General features: G+C 42.7%; 1 protein-coding gene across 1 annotated transcript in view; it reads right to left on the bottom strand.

Moving 5' to 3' along the window:
* The window catches only part of zgc:153738 (uncharacterized protein LOC558115 homolog), a 124,010-nt gene that overhangs the window by 25,810 nt on the left and 75,575 nt on the right, over window positions 1-22,625 (bottom strand). Inside the window, exons 12-14 of the mRNA XM_061239245.1 lie at window positions 17,363-17,424; window positions 8,889-8,971; window positions 1,043-1,150 (exon numbers count right to left, since the gene is read on the bottom strand). Of these exons, the coding sequence (XP_061095229.1) occupies window positions 1,043-1,150; window positions 8,889-8,971; window positions 17,363-17,424 (253 nt within the window). The remainder of the gene's footprint in view (window positions 1-1,042; window positions 1,151-8,888; window positions 8,972-17,362; window positions 17,425-22,625) is intronic.

The raw sequence follows: 22,625 nt of genomic DNA, 5'->3' as shown, positions 1-22,625 counted from the left end.
CATATAATCCCCACAGATGGTAAGGAAGGTGGTGAAGGAGGCTATAAGTAACCGCAGTTTAAGAATTGCAGAGATTGGCTGTGTCTTGGGGTCACCAAGTAAAAAAAGAAAAAGAAAAATAATTGCACCTCCATACCAGCAAACTCTTTGGAAGGGTGGCACAAAGACGGACCTTACTGAGCACAATATACAAATCTCATTGAAATTATGACTGGAATAGAGTACTATGGTCAGATGGGACCTAAATATGTTTGGCAGCAAAAGGAATGCATACAAGGAGAAGCACCTCATACCTACAGCCAAATATTGAGGTGGGTCATTAGTATTTTGCTGCCAGTGGTCCAGGGGCACTATCTCAGATCAATGGCACAATTAATACCAGGAGTACCAGGACATTTTGGCAGAAAATCTGGTTCACTAAGCTAGGAAGCTGAGACTTGTTTGTAGGTAGATTGTCCAGCAGAACAATGACTGCAAACATACATTCAAATCCACACAGAAATGGTTGAAGTGAAAACAAAATCTATGTTCTGTAATGGCCATCTCAGGCTCCAGACTTAAATCCCATTAAAAAAACTATGGTCTGAAGTGAAGGTGGGGGGGATAAACCCAGGGATATCAATGATTCTGAAAAGTTCTGCATGGAGGAATGGTCAAAAATCCCTCCAAATGTGTTCTCTAACCTTAACACAAATTATAGGAAAATATTGATGGCTGCCGTCTTTGCCAGGGGTGTTTGCACAAAGTATTAACCCAGGGCACCTATGGTTGCCCGAAATAAAATAATTACTTAATAAAAAAACATTGAACATTGAGACATTGTGCAGGTCTATAAAACATTGAGAATAAATGTATGGAATAAAAGTATAGTTTTCCTATATTATAAAAATAACGTATTATTATATGTGTTGTTTACTAAATATAGCCTTTTTTCTTAATTTTTTATCAAGTGTACCAGTTATTCTGGAGCCCACTGTATATTCTCTAGTACATATATCTGAAATCACATGGGGTATGATCTGAACTGAGAACATGTACATACCTAATGGTAAAACGGCATACAAAGCTAGAACTTGCCGCACATCTGATAAGGATGGCATGGGTTCGATATCCGTCTGTCGTAGAGTTGTCCCAAGATAGCTGTAGTCACCTAAAAGCACAATTACAGCAGGTTACTAAATAGTGAAATAAATGTGCAAATATGGGAGGATTCCTTGAAAAATTGACCAGTTCAGCCATTTTACAGCATTTTAACAAAACATAAAAAAATACTTTTATATTACTCAGGGTCATAATGGGAATAGAGCAGTGAACTAAACAGTTAATTTAAATTTTTGCTAACATTTTCAGAAAAATAACACATTTCATCATGAATTATGTTTGTTCTATATGTATTAGGGCTGCCAAACAAAAATAATCTGGCCCTTAAAAATGACAAACACATCTAAATAGTTATTATATGATTATAATTGTAATGAATCACATGACAACTTTTTCCCCATTAGGGCAATTCAATATTTGAAAATAATAAATAAATAAATGTGTTGTTTGTGTTGATGACCTTTACAGTGTCCTTATAGATCCATATAGATAATTGGTAAGTAGACAGGAATTTCAGACAGTGGAAAGACTGCAAACAACAACCACTCTTTACATCTTGGTAAGAACCTGCTGCATCAATTTCCATAAAGAGTTGGAGGATTTGGAAAGTATTGGAACTAGATGGGTCGCAACAGAAGTGAAAACAAAGCAACTCTGAATGGCGATCCTGAATATTGGACAATGGACACTCTTAAGGAATTACTGGACCAGCAGAAGAGCTTTTATGAGGATCTGTTGAAGAGGCAGGAGACTGCATTTCACAGTTTTTCCCAAATGATCCTGGCAACAAAAGAATATTAGGTGAGTTGCAAGAACTGAAGGTGAGCCTGAATTACTCAAAATGACATTGATGATCTAAAGAAACTGGAAAGGGCCCAACAAAGTGAATCTAAGGACATATTCAAGCAGGTTAATAAAGTGAAATCAGGACAAGCTGCGAAGGGAGACTATGAGCAGATGGATAAACTAGAGAATCAATGCAGGAGGAAATAACCTGTTTGTGATTCCTCTACATGCTGAAAATATCAAACCAATCAAGTTTCCCAAGATAAAAAGGAAAACCTGCCATTTCTAAGTGCTCATGTTACTGTATTTGCAAAACACAAAGAAAGCACAAAATGAAATAACAAGGGTACCAAAAGGCTAGGAAAAATGACCTGAAAAAAGACAAGGGATCAAACATTCATGGGTGGGGTGGCATGGCCTCTGTCCTGGGGTGGTGCCATGCCTGAAGGCAGTTCCCGTTCATTGCACTAGGAGCGGTAGGAGCGAGTGTTGGATCATGCACACCAATAGATGTGTAATAAACACATCATTGCCAGTTTGCTGTAGTATTCTGTGAGCAATCCACTACGTCTCAGATGGAGACTGATAGGCAATAGGCACAGGGAGCAGCACCAAGCACGGCACCGGGAGGAGCAATGACTGCTGCAGCAGACAGTCATCTGAACAGGCCTGTGTGTCTTCTTCACATAACCCGCAGGACAGGGCTGGCATGGAGTGCGCCCCTGGCTCACTTGATGGCAGAGGATAGGGGACTGAAATGGCAAAGGACAGCTAAAAAGCACAGGGCTGCTGACAAAAAGGGTAGAAAAAGCCATTTACAGACCTCACACCAAGCCATGGAAGCAAACATGCTACTAAGCTACCCATTTCTCTCCCTTATCCAACAACAACTTTAATCAACACCAGTGTTCTCCATGCTATTTTTAAAAAGCTTATTTGTTTATCTGCAAGGCCTTCTGCACTGTATAGCATACACTCACTGAGCACTTTATTAGGTATTTATTTAGACTTCAACTGCTATAGCCTATCAACTTATGATGCATTGTGTGTTCAGAGATGCTCTTCTGCATACCACTGTTGTAATGTGAGGTTATTTGCGTTACTGTCAACGTCCTGTCAGCTTTGACCAGTCCGGTCATTCTCCTCTGACATCTCTCATTAACAAGGTGTTTCTGTCACTTGGATCATATTTTTCCCCCATTCTGATGGTTGATGTGAACATTAAATGAAGCTCCTGGCCAGTATCTACATGATTGTATGCACTGCACTGCTGCCACACAATTGGCTGATTAGATAATTGTATGAATAAGTAAAATAAATAAATAAGAGTAATAAAGTAAAAATGTTCCTAATAAAGTACTCTGTGATTGTATTTGCGGAACAATGTAGTCATTGTTGTGGAACAATGACTAGAAACAAACAGTTCTACACTTCTGACTTTCACCTTCACAAATAATTGTTTGTCATTTATGTAGTCCATCCAGAGGCCTTGCTATTTGAAATTAAAATCAGGTGAATTTTTTTGGCATAAAATTAAAAGGAAAGTCAGGCCAAAACTAAGGCCCCATGCCAAGAACATAAGAAGAAGCCAAACCATATGGAAGTCACAGGGAGAAAGGCATATAGGCTAAAACTGGCACAGCTGAGGAACAGGAAAGCAAGCACAGAACACTATTTACAGAACAGGCTCAGAATTGACTCTGCCACTGTATGTGAGCACAAGATTAAATTTAATGAAGTATACAGTCAGCTCAAGAATTATTGGCACCCTTTGTGAAATTAAGAAAAAATACTGCACATAATAAACACAGATAGGCTAATTATCGTATACTCAATAATTTTTTTTATTAACGTACCGAACGTCCTGCGATGAAATCGTATCACTATCACACTTGTTTCAGTTGAGTTTATTTGGATTAAAAGCTTAAATTATGTGTGTATGCCTTTTTTAAATTACCGTCAGTATAGCCGTCCTCCTTGGCAAAGTCAGAGCTGTCCTTCATATCGCTCAGGCTAGCCAAGTTAGGTTCCGTGATATTTGTATACCGTATTTCCGTGGGAGTGTCAGTGCCAGTCTCTACGTTTAAGAGTGGAGTTTGAGTGCCCGTCACCTTCTGAGAAACACAGGCTGGAGATTCAAGCCAAACATGTTCAGTGACGTCACTGGCCCCAAGAGAGCGACACACCACCAATTCTGAGCATGAGATTTACAAAGTCATAATTACTGCAGCACGCACCCGCACCCGGCATGCACCCGGCTCCTGCCAAATGGCTGCAGCTAAGCAAGAGTGGGCTTTGTTAGTACTTGGATGAGACCTCTTGGGAAAACTAAGTTGCTGCTGGAAGTGGTGTTGGTGGGCCAGTAGGGGGCAATCAGCTCTCTGGTCAAAATATACCCAATGCCCCAGTACATGGGGACAGCGTCTAGAAAAGTGTGTATAAATATAATGAAATGTAATGATATCCATCTATCTTATCTCAAAAAATTGTTTCCCTTTTTGGCTGATAGAAATGTTGAAATCATGACAGTCCATCATTTTAGAGTGATGGTGATCTAAAAAGGCTGCGACTGGAGAGTGGATGCCATGCAAGTAGTGAGTAGAAAACACTTTTTTCCAGTGGATTTGTGTGGAGCCCCACTGAGATACCTCATTATATACTTAATTTATAACCTGCAGATATGGGTAATGTAGGCACCAGGCAATCCATATGCGCCCTTTAAATCATTTGATAATTTTCAAGCTGCAAAACGAAGTAGGGTGTGTTCAGTAAATCTTTTTGATCTTAGAAATTGCTTACCGGGGATAAGAAATGGGTCGTACTGTAACATTTGTATGATCCACACATAGCAAACATTAGCCAAAGTTATACAATGGAGATTATTTGTGTTTCATCTTGTTGATATCGTAACCTAGACTGGGGTACATTGAGTGCCCATTGTCCAATGTAGCTTTTGAGTGTTTTGAGAAGAGCAATATTCAAGGCGGTTACAGGTGAATTTTATTGTAAAATGCTTATTAGCTATCTAGCTAGCTGGCCTCTAGTATGGTTAAACTTTGTCTGAAGCAATGAATTGCAAATTCCTGGCCCAGTGGTCAAGTCGGGAAATCTGTAATTTTCAACATATGCTTGGTATTGGCCAATAAGCTTCTTTTCCCATGAAATTGAGGATTGAACAGATTCGAGTGGACTAAAGACGGACGAAGCCCCCCCCCCCCCGTTCCTAATCTTTCGGCCACTTTTTTTTTCTCCTTTTTTTTTTTTCTTATTGTACTCTTTTTTTTTTTTTTTTAAAGAAAGCACTTGTCTGTGCTAAATAATTGAGGAGTGCCGTGAAGGCACGGGTAAAAAAATAAAATAAATAAATAAATAAATTTGTTCACCAATTTTACACTCTCTCTCTCTCTCTCTCTCTCAACCAGCGGCTCACCACAATATGTTGTTTTGGGATGAGGAAGAGAGGGGGGCCATGTGGCACTTTAGCCTTTTCCTCTAAAGCGAAGTGAGTATCCAGACAGTTCTCCGTCTGGCTCCGGGTGACGCTCATATACAATTTAGTTTTTTTCTATACCGTTCCGGCCAAAAGTTTTGTCGGATGAGTGGACAAAGGTGACAATTGCTAATTACCCAACTCTTAATTAATCATAAGTATCTAAAGTTTATTTAGATACTAGCAAAATAAAAATTTCATAGATGCTTATAAGGTTTATTGCTTGATAATGATGAACAAGCCAGTTTCTACCTGGACAAAAGTCTTGTCGCAAATCAAATTATAATCAATACATTTTATCTTTCTCAAAAAGTAAATAAAATACCAAATGAAAAATCAGTCTAGTATTTCATCATGGACTATAAGTTAAGAAATTAATATCTTGTATGGGTTCCTTTGGCCTGCAGAACAGTTGCCATCCGGTTTGGCAGAGAGTCATAGAGCTTGTTGATGAAATCGTTCTTCGGCTTGTTCCTCCAGGCTTCCTCCTTCATTCTTCCCCAGATATGCTCAATAATATTCATATCTGGAGACTGTGCTGGCCATCCCTGAAGGACCTTGATCTTCTTCCCCCTGAGAAACTTCATAGTGGAACCTGAGGTATGGCAAGGAGCTCCACCCTGTTGAAAAATCTGACCCCTCTAGTAGTTGGGAATGTACTGGGAGGCAAGAATCTGTTGATATTTGGCACTGTCAATGTTACCATCCACCTTAGAGATCTCCCTGGCACCTCCGTATTGGATGTAACCCCAAACCATAATCTTTCCACCTCCAAATTTGAGTGTCTTCTGGGTGAACCGTGGGTCCAGACGGGCCCCAGAGGGTCGTCAACAATATTGGCAGCGCTTGGGATGGAGCACAACTGACGATTCATCTGAAAAATCAATTTTTCGCCACTTTTCTGCTGTCCAACCTTCCGTCAGGCTGTGGGCCTTGGCGTACGCAACACGGTTTCCTAGCTGTCTCTTGTTTAGCGCTGGTTTCTGGGCAGCAATACGACCATGGAGACCATTACGAGCAAGACGAAACAGGTGTTGCTGGCGTCCACTCCTCCTGGAGCTGTGAGGCGGTTGACAGGGGGCTGGCTTTTGACAGTTGGACCAGCAAGCTGTCGTCTCGAGCAGTTGTCTTGCGCGGTCTGCCCGACCTGGGTCATACCTGAGTATGCGACAAAACCTTTGGCCGGGACTGTATGTCAAATTATGATGAAAGAAGTGTGCCTCAGGGAAGGGAGATATAGCGACTGGGAGCTGGGCTTGGGAGTTTGGAATGATGCCATTTTTGTTATTTGTAATGTGTACCGAATGAGATCAGGACATAGACCAATATATCATAGTCACTTGACACTGTGTAATGGTATCTCTTTAGACCCATTGTGACAACATTTACTTTTGTCATGGAACAGAATGTCTGGAACCAGACATTCATGTTACATGTCTTTTATTAAACAGGTCAGACAGTCCAGATACAAAAACCGGCAAACAAGAGTAGCACAGAAAAGGCAGAACTTAGTGGCTGAGCAGGCAATGGTCAGAAGTCGGGTGGACAAGGCAATGCAAAAGGTAGGGCAGGAACGGAGATGGGACTTGGAGGAGGAGAAGGACATGGGCTGCGCAGAGGAGCAGGCAGGTAAGAGGAACAGGAGCAGGCTGGTGACAGGAACAGGAGCGGGCAGGATACAGGAACAGGGAAACAGACGCAAGATAGCTGGACACGAGCAGGAAGGCAATCCACAACACAATCTGGCTATATACTATATATACACTATATATACACTATATACACCACTAATGAGGAGAACATGAGGATCAGGTGCATCATGCAATGAAACACGAGGAGGAGCAGGGACCATGAGTGGAATCGGGATGCTGGGGGAGCTTGGAATGATGGGGCATCTGGAGAGGCTCAGGGTGTGGGTATTTCCCCAAAAAATAAGTCTCATAAATACCTAATAAAGTGCTCACTGAGTGTATCTTGTATATCATATAATTTTTTTCCACAACAATGATTCCGCTTTCACCGTCAGATAAATATTGGACCAAAATGTATACTTGAATGTTTGGACATTTGGAAAGGCAAATGTCCCAGAATTAAACTAGTAGCTTAGAAAATCATTCCCAGTCCATAGCTCCAACAACGCTTAAACTCATGGTGGCACAGCCACACCATATACTAAATTAGAATAGATTAAACTATTGAATTGTATAAAAAGTACACTGACCATTCAATAATGTTACTCTTTCACAGAAAATATGATGTTAATTTTACTCTGTCTATGAGTATCTGTGCCTACACTTAACAATTAATCAAAGTCAATGGAGTCATTATAAAAAAACAAGGAATTTAATTCATTCATTATCCAAACCCTGCTTGTCCTGAACAGGGTCGCAGGGGGGCTGGAGCCTATCTCAGCATACATTGGGCAAAAGGCAGGAATACACCCTGGACAGGTCGCCAGTCCATCGCAGGGCACACACACCATTCACTCACACACTCATACCTATGGGCAATTTAGACTCTCCAATCAGCCTAACCTGCATGTCTTTGGACTGTGGGAGGAAACCGGAGTACCCGGAGGAAACCCACGCAAACACGGGGAGAACATGCATCACATCCTCACAGAGAGGCCCCGGCCGACGGGGATTCGAACCCAGGACCTCCTTGCTGTGAGGTGGCAGTGCTACCCACTGCACCATCCGTGCCGCCTAGGAATTTAATTCACAGTGAAATGTTTTAGATGTGAATTGGTCCTTATTTATTAATACTCAGATTTTTTAAAAGGGTACCTACACTTCCAGATTCTCCGGTGCTGTGAATGCTTGCTTATTTCATTTTTGACCAACTGAGTATTAACCAAAACACTTACTTAGACTACATATTAGCATATTTATTTCCATATTCTAGTGCCTACAATTAAATGCTTTTTAATTATGGCCAGGGCCATACCAGCCTATTAGGACAACTGATGCACATGTTCAGGATTTATGCTTCTGTTTGTTCCATAATCATTTCCCTGTTCTTTCAGCATGTTTTCATTATAATGAAGACAATTACTATTATTAAATTTGCCCTTTATTTACATTCTTTGTCGACATGTGTTATTGTCAGTAGCCTACTGTATATGTCTAGTTACTGGTCAACCCACGCTTTCTTGAGGAACTTTCATCAAGTGATCAATATTGTATTGTTACTGTCCTGTAGCGATAAAAATAATAATAATAATAAGCTGCTGGTAGCCTAATGCAACTAATATATTTTATTATGAGACAGAGCAGTCACCTATAGGCATATTATATTTTAGTTATTTTTTCGGGGTGGGGAGGCCTCTCATCATGCCTTGCACCAATAAATGTAACAGGCTAGCTCTGCCCCTGCCTTTGTTAAGAACTTATTGTACATCGCTTGGAAAAAAGCATCTGCTAAATAAATGTAATGCAACACTGTCATCGGAGACACTCATACAAGTAATAATTATTATACACAAAAACAAACACAAAACAATAAATATTACCTAAATAGTCCTCCAAATGAATTGCTTCTGCCTGCTTCAGTAAGCCCTGTTCAACCAGCTCCTGATACACGGACTGGATACTCCTGCGTATGTCAAATAGAGAGAGTGATGTATAAACATACATTATTCATGCATAACATTATTCATTAAAATGTACAGTATGGTGCAAAAGTCAGAGACCTTTATTTTTGACTCATGCCCTCTGCCTGCGTTTATAATCCTTAAATTCTGATTTCAAAATATACAGTTGACGGGCCGTCACTGTACCAAAACACTGTACAGCTGTACAATAATTCAAGCTCATTGGTTGAAAATTGCCTCAGTCAAGGGTGTGGGGGCTGCTGATTGTTTGTGTGTAGCTGCCCACATTGCACTCCAGACAAGCTATTACTGAAACTCTGTATACTATTGCGTGTTATGCAAGCGAAGACTAAATATCTACATACTAGTTTGTTGTCGGTAGCAACAAACAAATTATCCATAGTTCGGTCTACAAATTTTTTTAAGTATACAGAGTTTCAATGATCGCTTGTCTGGAGTGCAATTTGGGCACGTTCCTACACGTTCCATCACTTCCCGGTCTGATTCACTATTTGGGTGTTTTCCGAATTTCTTCTCAGTCTCACTTTTCTTACTTCCTGCTTTCTCTCCATTTATGTTTGTAGAGAGCACGATTATACTCATACCGACTAACATAGAATTTGTACAGTACTAATTATATTAACACACTAATATGTTCGTCTAACTAACATTCAATAGACAACTAACATTCTCTCTGGACACTTCTCTTGCATCGTTCCAAAAAAATTAAATCGTCCTTGAATCGGATCGCCGACTACTGAATCATTAATCAAATCAAATTGCTGTGAAGCCAAAGATTCACACCCCCAGTCAGGACATTCGGTTTCATAAAGGGATTTCACAATTTAGACAGGCTTGTTGTTGGGACAACAGTTGGTTAAGCACAAACTTGCAAAACCCCAGGTTTAAGGTTAAGTTAGGAGGATAACATGTACATAGCCTGTATGAGCCATCTTTGTAAGAACATTTAGAAGGGAACGTGTTTTTTTAACTTTTGTTTTCCTCCGATTTACATGTGAGGGAATCATTTACCTCCAGCAATTAATACAATAAACTTTATTTGTCGTCTTGTTTCATACATAAATGCAACTTAGGCTATAGTGCATAATCACAAACAAATAAGTATTTCCATAGCATTCCCAAATGTTCTGTGAGGTTAACCACTTGCCCATCACGGTGTACAAGTAATTATATATCTTCCCAGTGCATGGAAGTCATAAAAAATGATATAATTTAATGTCAAAGTAATTCCAAGTATTATTAAGAATTTAATTTCTCAGCCAATATTGTCCTGCCAGTTTTTCTCTCATTTTGGCCGCTCAGATAGCAGAGTATGCCTTGAATTACACACAAGCTTACTTCCATATTGCAGTATACACTGGTTGATTTTTGTGGTAGAAAGGAATTGTGAATGAAGAAAAGGTGAATGTATTAACATTAGCTATAGAGAAAAAGCGGATGCCAGAATTTACGTCACCGCCCTTGCTTTTGAATGCGAAACTGCCAAACATGCTTTTAGAGATAGAATAGCAGACTTAAATTAGCAAACAACAATTGGCAAACTTTTATGTAACATGGCAATGTCAATACCATTTCATACATATATTGCATTTAACAGATATATTGAGCACAACAGAAGTGCATTTTTTCCACTAGGCGCGTGTAGTTGTTGAAGACCGTCCAGAGAACTTAAGTATTGTTTCTGCTTTTTGCGTGTCAGCATTAGATATTAAGGAAATCTTGTGAGTTTCTCAGCTGTGCTAAATTTGTTGGTCAAATTGCGGTGTTAGTTAGACCAGCTGTGTTGCATTTTTATATTAGTTAGCAAATCTAGTGCATTTTCCACCAGCCGCCGACAGTTTGTAATTGTTAGGGTAATTGCTAGATCGCTAGATTCCATTTGGTAAAAAGCAGGTTATATAGGCGTGCAGGCATTAAGCATGGTATGGTGTGTCAGTACCCCATTACCCCAGTACCCCAGTCTGCTCTCTCCCCTACAGAAGGCTCTTCCAACGTGGCCCTCCACAGCGACGGAAGCCCACCAACCTCTGCTACCCCACACTGACCCCCTGTGACAACTTCACAGTTGCAGGGGGGCTATGGAACTGCCAGTCTGCCACACGGAAGGCTGACTTCATTACTGATTATGCCTCCCTCCTGTCCCTATAGTTCCTCGCCCTCACCGAGACCTGGATTACACCAGAGAACACTCTCCCCCAACCCACAAGGCTGGAAACCTTCTAGACCTGATCTTTTTGAGGAACTGCTCCTCTTCTAACCCCACTGTTACCCCTCTACACATGTCTGATCATCACTTCATTTCCTTCTCCATCCCCCTTGCTCCCCTGCCTCCCTCCCCTCCTCTCACCCCCAATGTTTCTGTCCACTGTAACCTCCACTCTCTATCACCCTCCTCGCTTGCCCCCAGAGTCACCGCTTCTCTCCCTCCTCTTGAATCCTTCTCCACCGATTCCGCATCTTCCACCTTGCTTTCCTCTCTCTCCTCAGCCCTTGAGTCTCTCTGTCCTCTTGTCTCCAGGCCTGCTCGATCCTCCCCTCCCCGCCCATGGCGTTCCTCTAGGCCCAGCCTACGTGCAGTTGAGAGGAAGTTGAGGAAATCAAAGGACCCATCGGACCTCTCTTCCTACCAGTCTCTCCTGGCGGCATTCTCCTCCGCTATCACCACTGCCAAAAGAAATTACTACCAAACAAGAATTCAGAATTCCACCTCTAACCCTCGTCAACTGTTCCCCATTTTCTCCTCTCTCCTCAGCACACCGCCCCCACCAACTCAGTCCTCCCTCACTGCAGTATTCTTTGACGAGAAGGTCGCAGACATCCGCAGCACCTTTGCAACCACCACCACCTCTGTGCCTGCCTCCCTTTCTGTGCCTACCTCCTGCTCTCCCACCGCCCTAGTACTTGTGCCCTGGACCGCATCCCTTCAAACCTCCTTCAGGCAATCATGCCTGACATCCTCCCGTTTGTCACCTCCCTTGTTAACTCCTCTCTGTCCTCTGGCTGCTTTCCCTCATCATTCAAGAGGGCCTACATAACCCCACTCCTAAAGAAACCCACTCTGGACCCCTCCTGCATTCTCTTCTTCCTTTTCTATCCAAATCCACTGAACGAGCTGCCTCCAACCAACTCTCTTCCTTCTTCTCTCAGAATAACCTGCTGGACCCCCACCAGTCCGGTTTCAGACCTGGCCACACAATGGAGACCACACTCCTCTCCGTCAATGAGTCCCTTCAGGCTGCACGAGCAGCCTCCCCCTCCTCTGTGCTGATCCTCCTTGACCTCTCTGCAGCTTTCGACACGGTCAACCACTCCATCCTCCTATCCTCCCTGGCATCTACAGGGATTTGTGGCACAGCCTTAGACTGGATTAAATCTTATGTTTCTGGCCGGTCCTCCCAGGTGACCTGGGCTGGAAGAGTGTCAGCCCCTCGCCTACTTGTTACAGGAGTCCCCAGGGCTCAGTCCTCGGCCCCCTCCTCTTCTCCATTTACACCTGGGCCCTGTTATCTCTGCTCATGGCATCTCATATCATTGTTATGCCGATGACACCCAACTCTTTCTCTCCTTCCCCCCATCCGACACACAGGTCTCTACGCATATCTCTGCCTGCCTGAGAGACATCTATAGCTGGACGGGCAACCACCATCTAAAGCTCAACCCAGGTAATACGGAGGTAATCTTCATCCCTGCTCTAACCTCTCCCTTCTCTGATTTTTCCATCTCATTAGGGGATACCACAGTGACCTCCTCTAGTGCAAGAAACCTTGGAGTGGTGATGGACAACAGGCTGTCCTTCTCCGGGAACATCACTACGGTGACCCGGGCATGCAGGTTCTTCCTGTACAACATCCAGAGAATCTGACCCTTCCTCACCACCTACTCCACTCAGCTCCTTGTCCAAGCAATGGTCCTGTCTCACCTGGACTATTGTAATTCTTTGCTGGCTGGCCTTCCAGTATCTGCCATCAGACTCCTACAAGCTGCAGCCCGTCTGGTATTCAATGTTCCCAGACATTCACATGTCACCCCCCTGCTCAGCAACCTCCACTGCATGCCGTCTGGCCTCTCCCCCTCACCACACCTGCACTTCTCACTCATGACAACTGTCTGTCCTGGCCCCACGGTAGTGGAATGACCTCCCTGTGGATGTCAGAATGGCTGAATCTCTGACCTCTTTCAAATGCAGACTGAAGACTCATCTCTTCAGGCAGCACCTTTCCCTCCCTACCTCACCATGATTAGCCTTGTATATGCCATAGAATATAATGGCACTTATATAGTTATATATAGATATTGTTGTGTTTTTTATTAGCTATTGTATTGTTGTACTCGGGGTATTCTAGCTACCAACCGTGGTATGCTAGTTTGTAAGTTGATGTATTCTTCAAGGGTTCCGATTGTATCTGTATGGTCATGCTAGGACTCGGAACCGTACTGTCCTCTCGGGTCCTCTTCACACTTGTTCCTGTCTTTGATCTGCACTTCATTGTACTTTGCTCTGGATAAGAGCGTCTGCTAAATGCCTTGTAATGTAATGTAATGTAACAACAACACTACACTCACTGAGCACATTATTAGGAACACTACACTATACTAATACTGGGTAGGGCCTCCCTTTGCTCTCTAAACAGCCTCAATTGTGGCATGGATTCCCTTAAGATCCTTTGAAAAAAGGTGTTGATTGCCTAAGTGGGAATGTGTCTGACCCACTATTCAGTAGCGACAACAGAGGAGGGGAAATCGGAAGTTTGTATTGGTAGGCTTAAGTCTTTGATGGGCCGGTCAGTGAGGTTACCGTAACCAACATAAAGAGTGGTATCCCCACTGAATAATAATTTTAAAAAAATTTGAGGTAGAATATCCATTCACTTCATCCGTATTTAAGTGAATATTAAACATAGTGAAACATGCTCGCTCGTGTACAGTATTTTCATGTTTTTAAGGTTTGCTGATTGCATTCACAATTCATTTCTATCACAAAAATGTTCTATCTCAATATGCAGATAAGCTTGAGTATAATTAAGACAGACACTCAAGCAGTTTCTCATTTCAAAATGCTCTCTGCATCAATTTCTCTGACTACAACTTCGCTAGGTGCCACAAGAGAGCTGTTATGAGTTAGTGTAACGTAAACGTGTGGTGCAGGGTGGAGCTGGTACAGACTGCAATTTAAAGCCAGTAATAGCAAACAATGTATTCTGAACTAGTAGTGTTATAGACACATGGATGGTGTCAACATTAGCTCATCAGCATAAACAGTGACTTAGTGTCCAGTAAACAAACACAAGTTAGCTAGCCAACGTTAGCTGTTGATGTCCGCTTCTAAAGCCGGACTGGGATGTTACAAGCAATAGGCTATATTATAAAGTTTGTAAACTTCATCTAGGGAGGGCAAAATTGAGCTTTAGAATGTAGACCTGTGCACGTGAACTCAACAATACATTTCTAAACTACAAAACGTAGTTTATCCACTTTAGGATAGATGTCACTCGAGGTATGGCTCAATTTTGTTCCTACCTTACTTGAAATGTACTGATAATCCATCTGGGTCAGTGTATTGAACGAGGTGTACAGTCCCAGACAAAAGTCTTGTCGCATGAGCGGACAAAAGTGACAATTGCTAATTACCCAACTCTTAATTAGCTAATAAAGTTAGGAAACAACACAAATTAATCATAAGTGTCTAAAGTGTATTAGAAGCTAGCAAAATGACATTTCAAAATTGTTACTAAATGTTACAGCTTGATAATGATCAACAGGCCAGTTTTGGCCGGACAAAAGTCTTGTCGCAATGGCCAACTCCAATTTCTAGGTCACAGTAAGGAAGAAACAAACAAGGGGCTTGATTAGTCAGCTGTAGGTAACTTTGAGCTATAAAAGAAGAAATTTGACACTTTAAGCCATCAAGTTCATGCTCAACATTGCTTCTGTCAACATGCCCAAGATCAAACCAGAAACCAAAGTGCTGATCATCAAGAATCTCAAGTCCAAGTCGCCTGCTGAAGTTGCAGACATCTTCAATGTGTCTAAACGGCAGGTGGAGAGGATTTGCAAGCGCTACAAAGAGACGTCCATGAAAGACCCAGGTCGGGCAGACCACGCAAGACAACTGCTCGAGACGACAGCTTGCTGGTCCGACTGACAGAAGCCAGCCCCATGTCAACCGCCTCACAGCTCCAGGAGGAGTGGACGCCAGCAACACCTGTTTCGTCAAGAACTGTACGTCGGATTCTTGCTCGCAATGGTCTCCACGGTCGTATTGCTGCCCAGAAACCAGCGCTAAACAAGAGACAGCTAAGAAACCGTGTTGCGTATGCCAAGGCCCACAGCCTGACGGGAAAGGTTGGACAGCAGAAAAGTGGCAAAAAATTGATTTTTCAGATGAATTGTCAGTTGAGCTCCATCCCAAGCGCTGCCAATATTGTTGACGGCCCTCTGGGGCCCGTCTGGACCCACGGTTCACCCAGAAGACACTCAAATTTGGAGGTGGAAAGATTATGGTTTGGGGTTTACATCCAATATGGAGGTGCCAGGGAGATCTGTAAGGTGGATGGTAACATTGACAGTGCCAAACATCAACTGATTCTTGCCTCCCAGTACATTCCCAACTATAAGAGGGGTCAGATTTTTCAACAGGATGGAGCTCCTTGCCATACCTCAGGTTCCACTATGAAGTTTCTCAGGGGGAAGAAGATCAAGGTCCTTCAGGGATGGCCAGCACAGTCTCCAGATATGAATATTATTGAGCATATCTGGGGAAGAATGAAGGAGGAAGCTTGGAGGACCAAGCTGAAGAACTTGGAGGAGCTTTGGGATGCCTGCAACGTGGCCTTCCATGCCACGACTTCATCAACAAGCTCTACGACTCTCTGCCAAACCGGTTGGCAACTGTTCTGCAGGCCAAAGGAACCCATACAAGATATTAATTTCTTAACTTATAGTCCATGATGAAATACTAGACTGATTTTTCATTTGGTATTTTATTTACTTTTTGAGAAGGATAAAATGTATTGATTATAATTTGATTTGCGACAAGACTTTTGTCCAGGTAGAAACTGGCTTGTTCATCATTATCAAGCAATAAACCTTATAAGCATCTATTAATTTTTTGTTTTGCTAGTATCTAAATAAGCTTTAGACACTTATGATTAATTTGTTTTGTTTCCGAACTGTATTAGCTAATTAAGAGTTGGGTAATTAGCAATTGTCACTTTTGTCCACTCATGCGACAAGACTTTTGTCCGGGACTGTATTGCCTCACAATTGCCATGAGAGTTAGCGGTCTGGGGATCTGGACGGGAGTGATTTAGGTATGTTATTTGAGTGATTTGTATCTGCATTATTTTATTCATGTAACAAACTGACGGATATGTTGCTTAAGCGTATAGAGTGCTTTGACAAATTGTTTAAAGGGCGAGTGTGATGGCAACGTGGATAGTGGTTCTGATACGAACGGGAAGGCGGCTCAGCCAAAAGTGTTCCTTGTAAAATTGTTCACGCACGTACACGCATCGTTTTATACAGACGATTTCAGTTTTTCATTAATATTAAGATTTACCAGATAAAGATTTAATAGAGATTGACCTGCATAACAGAGTGAAAGTCTTGGTTTCAGTGTACTACAAATCGCAATGTAGTACGGGGGACTGTTTAACGACACCACTTCCAGGTTACGTCACGCCCACTTCTAACGCCCAAGTTATAATTGAGATGCCAGTGCTTAGGGGTTAAGTGCTGCAGTGGAAGATATACCCTATATTTGCCACCTGCTGGTGGTTGTGCAAAAAAAAGCCCTACAACAACAAAAAACGAATGGGTAATCCTGCTATAAAGGACTGCTGTACCTGTTACAGGCCAAAATGCAACTTGGCAGCCCCCTACCTAGTATTTTCTCCCAGCTGGCGGCACTCTTGCTGCAGAGGCAAAATGTCAAAGGAAACCCAAAACCACTGTAATGGTAATTTATATTCATACGGTAGATGATAATAATATGCTAAACAGTGGCGATGGTATTTAAAGTTGAATTACCATGTTATGGCCATTCAATCTTCTCACTTATTTCAGAATTTTGGGTGGGATGGAAACAGGGGTGGCTATGTATTTACCAGGGGTGGTCCTGGCCACTTGCCCCTGCGCCCAAAATAACTCTGAAAAAATCAAGCTGATTAGCCACAGGCCCAAATCAAACAGACTCACCACATTAACCAATTAAAAGCTCCAGCTTCAACTCAGGCCACATACACACTTTTGGAAACAACGGTTTCCCATTTGATAGCCACAGCCAAGAATGGCAATATGTCAATTGTAAATATGTTTAAAACGGTCAATCAAAAATGTTATTTTATTCACTCACACATTTGAAATGAACTCACCTATCAGCTGTTAGGTCTTTGTCTCTTTTTTTCTTCTTTCCACTTTTTGATCCTTTCTTTTTCTAAAAAAAAATTAAATGCACCAGAATATTAATATTCATTATGCCAGTAAATTATGGTTTTATTCCTGATTTTGATCTTGAGCATTTCAGATTTTGATCTCAATTGTATTAGCAGGTCCACTGTACAGACCCATTTTAGAAACACAAGACAAGCATGTCCTCTCTATTGGTGTGTGCTCTATTGGTGTGTGCTAAGTTCATTGTGCAGAATTTAATACATTTTTCGTTTGTTATTTTACAGTTATGGCTAATAACTGTTGAATCAAAATGGCAGGGTTCAACTGTTACCAACATGTATGACGCAGCACATTTCATCATATTAGTCTGGCTCTAACTGCCACATAGACTACATTTATTAATCAGTGCAAATAATCAGTGGATTCAAGAAAATGCTGCACTATTTTATTTTACATTTACATTTTAGTCATTTGGCAAACACTTTTAATCCAAAGCGACTTACAAGTGCATAGGTTCTTCCACAAGTCAAAGCATCACATCCATAACTAGGAAAATACACATGAAATGCTGTTTTAAACATATAGTCATCATAAGTGCTTTTTTTGTTTTTTGTTGGGGGGTTAGACAAGGAGGATAGGGATATCAGAAAGGGGGGCGGGGGAAATCAGGAGGGAGGACTAAGGTACAGTTTGAAAAGGTGTGTTTTTAGTCTGCGTCGAAATAGGGGGAGGGATTCTGCTGTCCTGACAGTGGTAGGCAAGTCATTCCACCACTGAGGAACCAGAACGGAAAACAGGCGTGAACGTGCAGCTCGACCGCCAGGTGCACGTAGAGAGGGAACCATAGGCGATCAGAGCTGGCAGACCGGAGTGGTCTAGCTGGGGAGTAGGGAGTGATCAAGGATTGTATGTAAGGTGGGGCAGTCCCCTTAGCAGCCTGAAATGCCAACACTAGGGCCTTGAATCGGATGCGTGCGGCAATAGGAAGCCAGTGGCGGCCAATGAGAAGCGGGGTGACATGAGCCGACCAGGGCTGACTGGTGATCAAGCGGGCTGCAGCATTCTGGACCAGCTGGAGGGGCTTGATGGCACCTGCTGGGAAACCGGCTAGGAGGGAGTTGTAGTAATCCAGGCGGGAAATGACGAGCGCCTGGACTAGGAGCTGGGTGGCTTTCTCCGTCAGGAGATGACGGATACGGCGTATATTGTACAGAAAGAACCTGCCGGTTCTGGCAGAGGAGGATACTTGTGGAGCCAGGGTGAGGCAGTTATCAAGAGTCACCCTAAGATTCTTTGCCGTACGGGAGGAGGAAACTACAAGGTCCTCAACAGTCAGTGAGAGGTCGATTGACGGAGAGGACTTAGCAGGGATGTAGAGAAGCTCAGTTTTGGCAAGGTTAAGCTTCAGGTGGTGGGAAGTCATCCACGCAGAGATATCAGCCAAGCAGGCAGAGATCTGTGTGGTGACCTGGGTATCAGGGGGGAAGGAAATAAAGAGTTGGGTATCATCGGCGTAAGAGTGATAAGAAAAGCCATGGGAAGAGATAACAGAACCAAGAGACATGGTGTATAGCGAGAAGAGGAGAGGCCCAAGAACTGAGCCCTGCGGGACTCCAGTTTGTAGGGGGTGAGGGTCAGAGACTGAGCCCCTCCAAGTCACCTGGTAGGAGCGACCAGAGAGGTAGGAGGAAAACCAAGCGAGTGCAGACCCTATTTTATGAAAATAATCTTTCAAACTGATGAGCTGCTTTAGATTTCAGAATCAGAATCACTTTAATAAAGTAGTTTTCACATACAAGGAATTTGCTGTGGTTAGTGGGTGCATCCAGACAACATAAAGAATAATACTAAAAATAGAAACGTAGATATAAAATATGGAATGTAAATTAAAATTAAAATTAAAATTAAAATTAAAATTAAAATTTACAATACAAGATGATACTGAAGTGGGGTATGTGAAGTAAAAAGTCTATGGGGGCGGGATAAGAGTCTGACAGTGGGGGGTCATTTGCATAAAACTACTTTCATATGAATATATTGATAAATTATTTAATAATTAATTAATTATCCTAACCCGCTTATCCTGAACAGGGTCGCAGGGGGGCTGGAGCCTATCCCAGCATACATTTGGCGAAAGGCAGGAATACACCCTGGACAGGTCGCCAGTCCATCGCAGGGCACACACACCATTCACTCACACACTCATACCTACGGGCAATTTAGACTCTCCAATCAGCCTAACCTGCATGTCTTTGGACTGTGGGAGGAAACCGGAGTACCCAGAGGAAACCCACGCAACCACAGGGAGAACATGCATACTCCACACAGAGAGCCCCTGGCCAACGGGGATTCGAAACCCAGGACCTCCTTGCTGTGAGGCGGCAGTGCTACCCACTGCACCATCCGTGCCGCCTGATAAATATAATGGCAAGCGGTAATTAACGGGGTTCAAACAGCATTTTATTTATATTCCTCTTACAGCGCCGCCTATTGGTTAAAACTGGCAGGCTGCCCCAGATGCAATTACTGAACAGTATTTAACAAGTTTTGTGATGGACAGACAGAGCATTCAAAAGTTGCAGCTGTTTCAGTAAAAATGGCCACACCCACAGCAATTGACTGACATGCCATGGACAATGGTTTGCAGCAGGTACGCATTTTTTTGGGGTCACTCCCGGCATGCTTGCAAATTTTGTGAAGATTAGATTAACTGTGTTTTCTTTTTTTTTCTAAATGGTGGAAAATCATAATGGCTGCTTATTTCAGGCTCACCCCTCTGTGAAAACCATGTGTTGCATAGTCACAGGCACCACATAACTGCTTGAGTCTGACATTTAGCGTTCCTGCAACCGAAGGACGAGAGTAAACCTCAAACTTTTTGTTCCCAATTCATTACTAAGCAACCCAGGGAAAGGGTTAAAGGTTTCCGCATCACCACTGCTTTCCTGTAGTTTGCCGGTCAAAAAGACCCCCTAGCCCAGCCTCATATGAATTTACAGTGACCCACTGAAGAATAATGTAAATGTGGAGGCATGAACACTGGTTTAACAGCTAATATTTCGCCACAAAAAAATCTTATTCTGTCATAGCAACAAGATGAAACAAAAAAAACCAGAATCGTTTTCCATTACAGTGGTGAAAAACGCTGTGAGCTAACTTCTGAACACGATGAGTTTACATCATATAAATACTGAGCTAGCTAAGCAGTTTGTTGTTGATTCCTATTCGACAGACAAGGGTAGATGGATGTAGTGAATATATTTGTATCAGATCATAGCTAATGTTGCTAATTAGATTGCCGATATATGTTGTCTGTGATTTAGCTAATTTGCCAACCATCCTGTAAAATTATGGAATTGTCCCATCATTTGAAAGTAAAAGACGTGTTTTACATAGCCTATTAATTCACATGGACACGTTTTGTTCTGTAGCTTAACTTTGTGAACGATTAGCTTGGTTTATAGTATAGCCCGTTTTGAATATAATTCAAAATAACAAACTGCTGAGACCAGACCAGGCTGTCCATGGCTTAGTCCACAAGCTAGCCTACACATGCCATGATAACATGCTGTGAGACCATTTTCATCTGAAACCAAACTGAATCTTAATGCTAACTAGGGAACATGAGTGACAGGGAACCCAGCATAGAGCTTGTATATCTATCCTGAGATTTAAGGGACTATAAAAAAGCATGTCATAAATAATAAGAAAACATCTACAGAAAATGTCTACAGTAAAGTAACATTAACACCATAACATTTGAAACCAAGGGTGTCATTTCTGTTCAACATTGGGGGGGAAGCAGGGCAGAACACAGCACCCTGAATTTTTTTTGTCAGCTGTTATAGCAAATAGCGAAGCCACCGTGTGTAGCCTATGCAAGTCGATGGACGATGCATTTTACATACAATAGCACTGTAGTGATTTCTTGGAGGTAGACAAGGCAATCATTTTGGGATGGCATCTTATGGGAAAAGCAACTTATTGGCCAATTCAATGCGTATGTGACAAATTACAGACTCAATCACTGGGCTAGGAGTTATTAATTAATTGCTTCAGACAAAAACGACACAACATTTAACCATACTAGAAGCTAGCTAATAATCATTTTACAAAAAATTATCTGTAACCGTCTTGAAGTTTACAGAAGCTACAGAGGGAAATGCGCAGTCAATATAGTCCAATCTAGGTTACGATACATTACATTACATAACATTACATTACATTAATGGCATTTGGCAGACGCTCTTATCCAGAGCGACGTACAACACAGTGCATACCAAAATCAACAAATAAACAAACAAACAACAAAGCAAAAGTGACCAAACTTAACTATCCAAACACTGCTTACCTAGCCAACTAAAAATACCTGAACGAAGAGGTCCGGCAGGGGTGTAGGGTTTAATGATTTTTGTAGGTAAGCTGGGGAAGACCCCTAAACTGCTTGGAAGGCTAGCACCAATGTTTTGAATTTGATGCGAGCCATGACAGGCAGCCAGCGGAGGTAAGCAGGGGGGTGACGTGTGAGTATTTGGGAAGGTTGAAGACCAGACGAGCTTCTGCATTCTGGATAAGGCGGACGCTGGAAGGCCAGCCAAGAGGGACTAGCAGTAGTCCAGGCGGGACAGAACCATCACTTGGATCAGGAGCTGGGTCGAGTAGGGGGTGAGAAAGGGGCGGATTCTCCGTATGTTGTATAGGAAGAACCTGCATGACCGGGTCACCGCCGCAATGTTCTCGGAGAGGGGCAGTCTGCTGTCCATCACCACGCTGAGGTTCCTTGCACTGGGTGATGGCGTAAGTGTGGTATCCCCGAAGGAAATGGAGAGATCCAGATGGGGAGATGAATATAATTTCAGTCTTACCTGGGTTGAGCTTTAGATGGTGGTTGTCCATCCAGCTCTGGATGTCACTCAGGCAAGCAGAGATACGGGCTGAAACCTGTGTATCAGATGGTGGGAACGAGATGAAGAGTTGGGTATCGTCCGCATAGCAGTGGTAGGATAGCCTATATGCAGTGATCACAGGGCCAAGGGAACGAGTGTAAAGAGAAAAAAGAAGCGGGCCTAGGACTGAGCCCTGGGGAACTCCTGTGGCAAGGGGCCGAGGTGTCAATACCGTACCAACCCAGGCAACCTGGAAGAGCGACCAGAGAGGTAGGACTCAATCCAGTCCAGGGCTGTGCCACAGATGCCCGTTGCTGAGAGGGCGGATAGGAGGATGGAGTGATCCACAGTGTCGAAG

Source organism: Conger conger, chromosome 4 (genome assembly GCF_963514075.1).
Source record: "Conger conger chromosome 4, fConCon1.1, whole genome shotgun sequence".
Classification (NCBI taxonomy): Eukaryota; Metazoa; Chordata; class Actinopteri; order Anguilliformes; family Congridae; genus Conger; species Conger conger.
The sequence above is the reverse complement of the archived record's forward strand: the minus strand, read 5'-3'. Positions and strand labels throughout refer to the sequence as shown.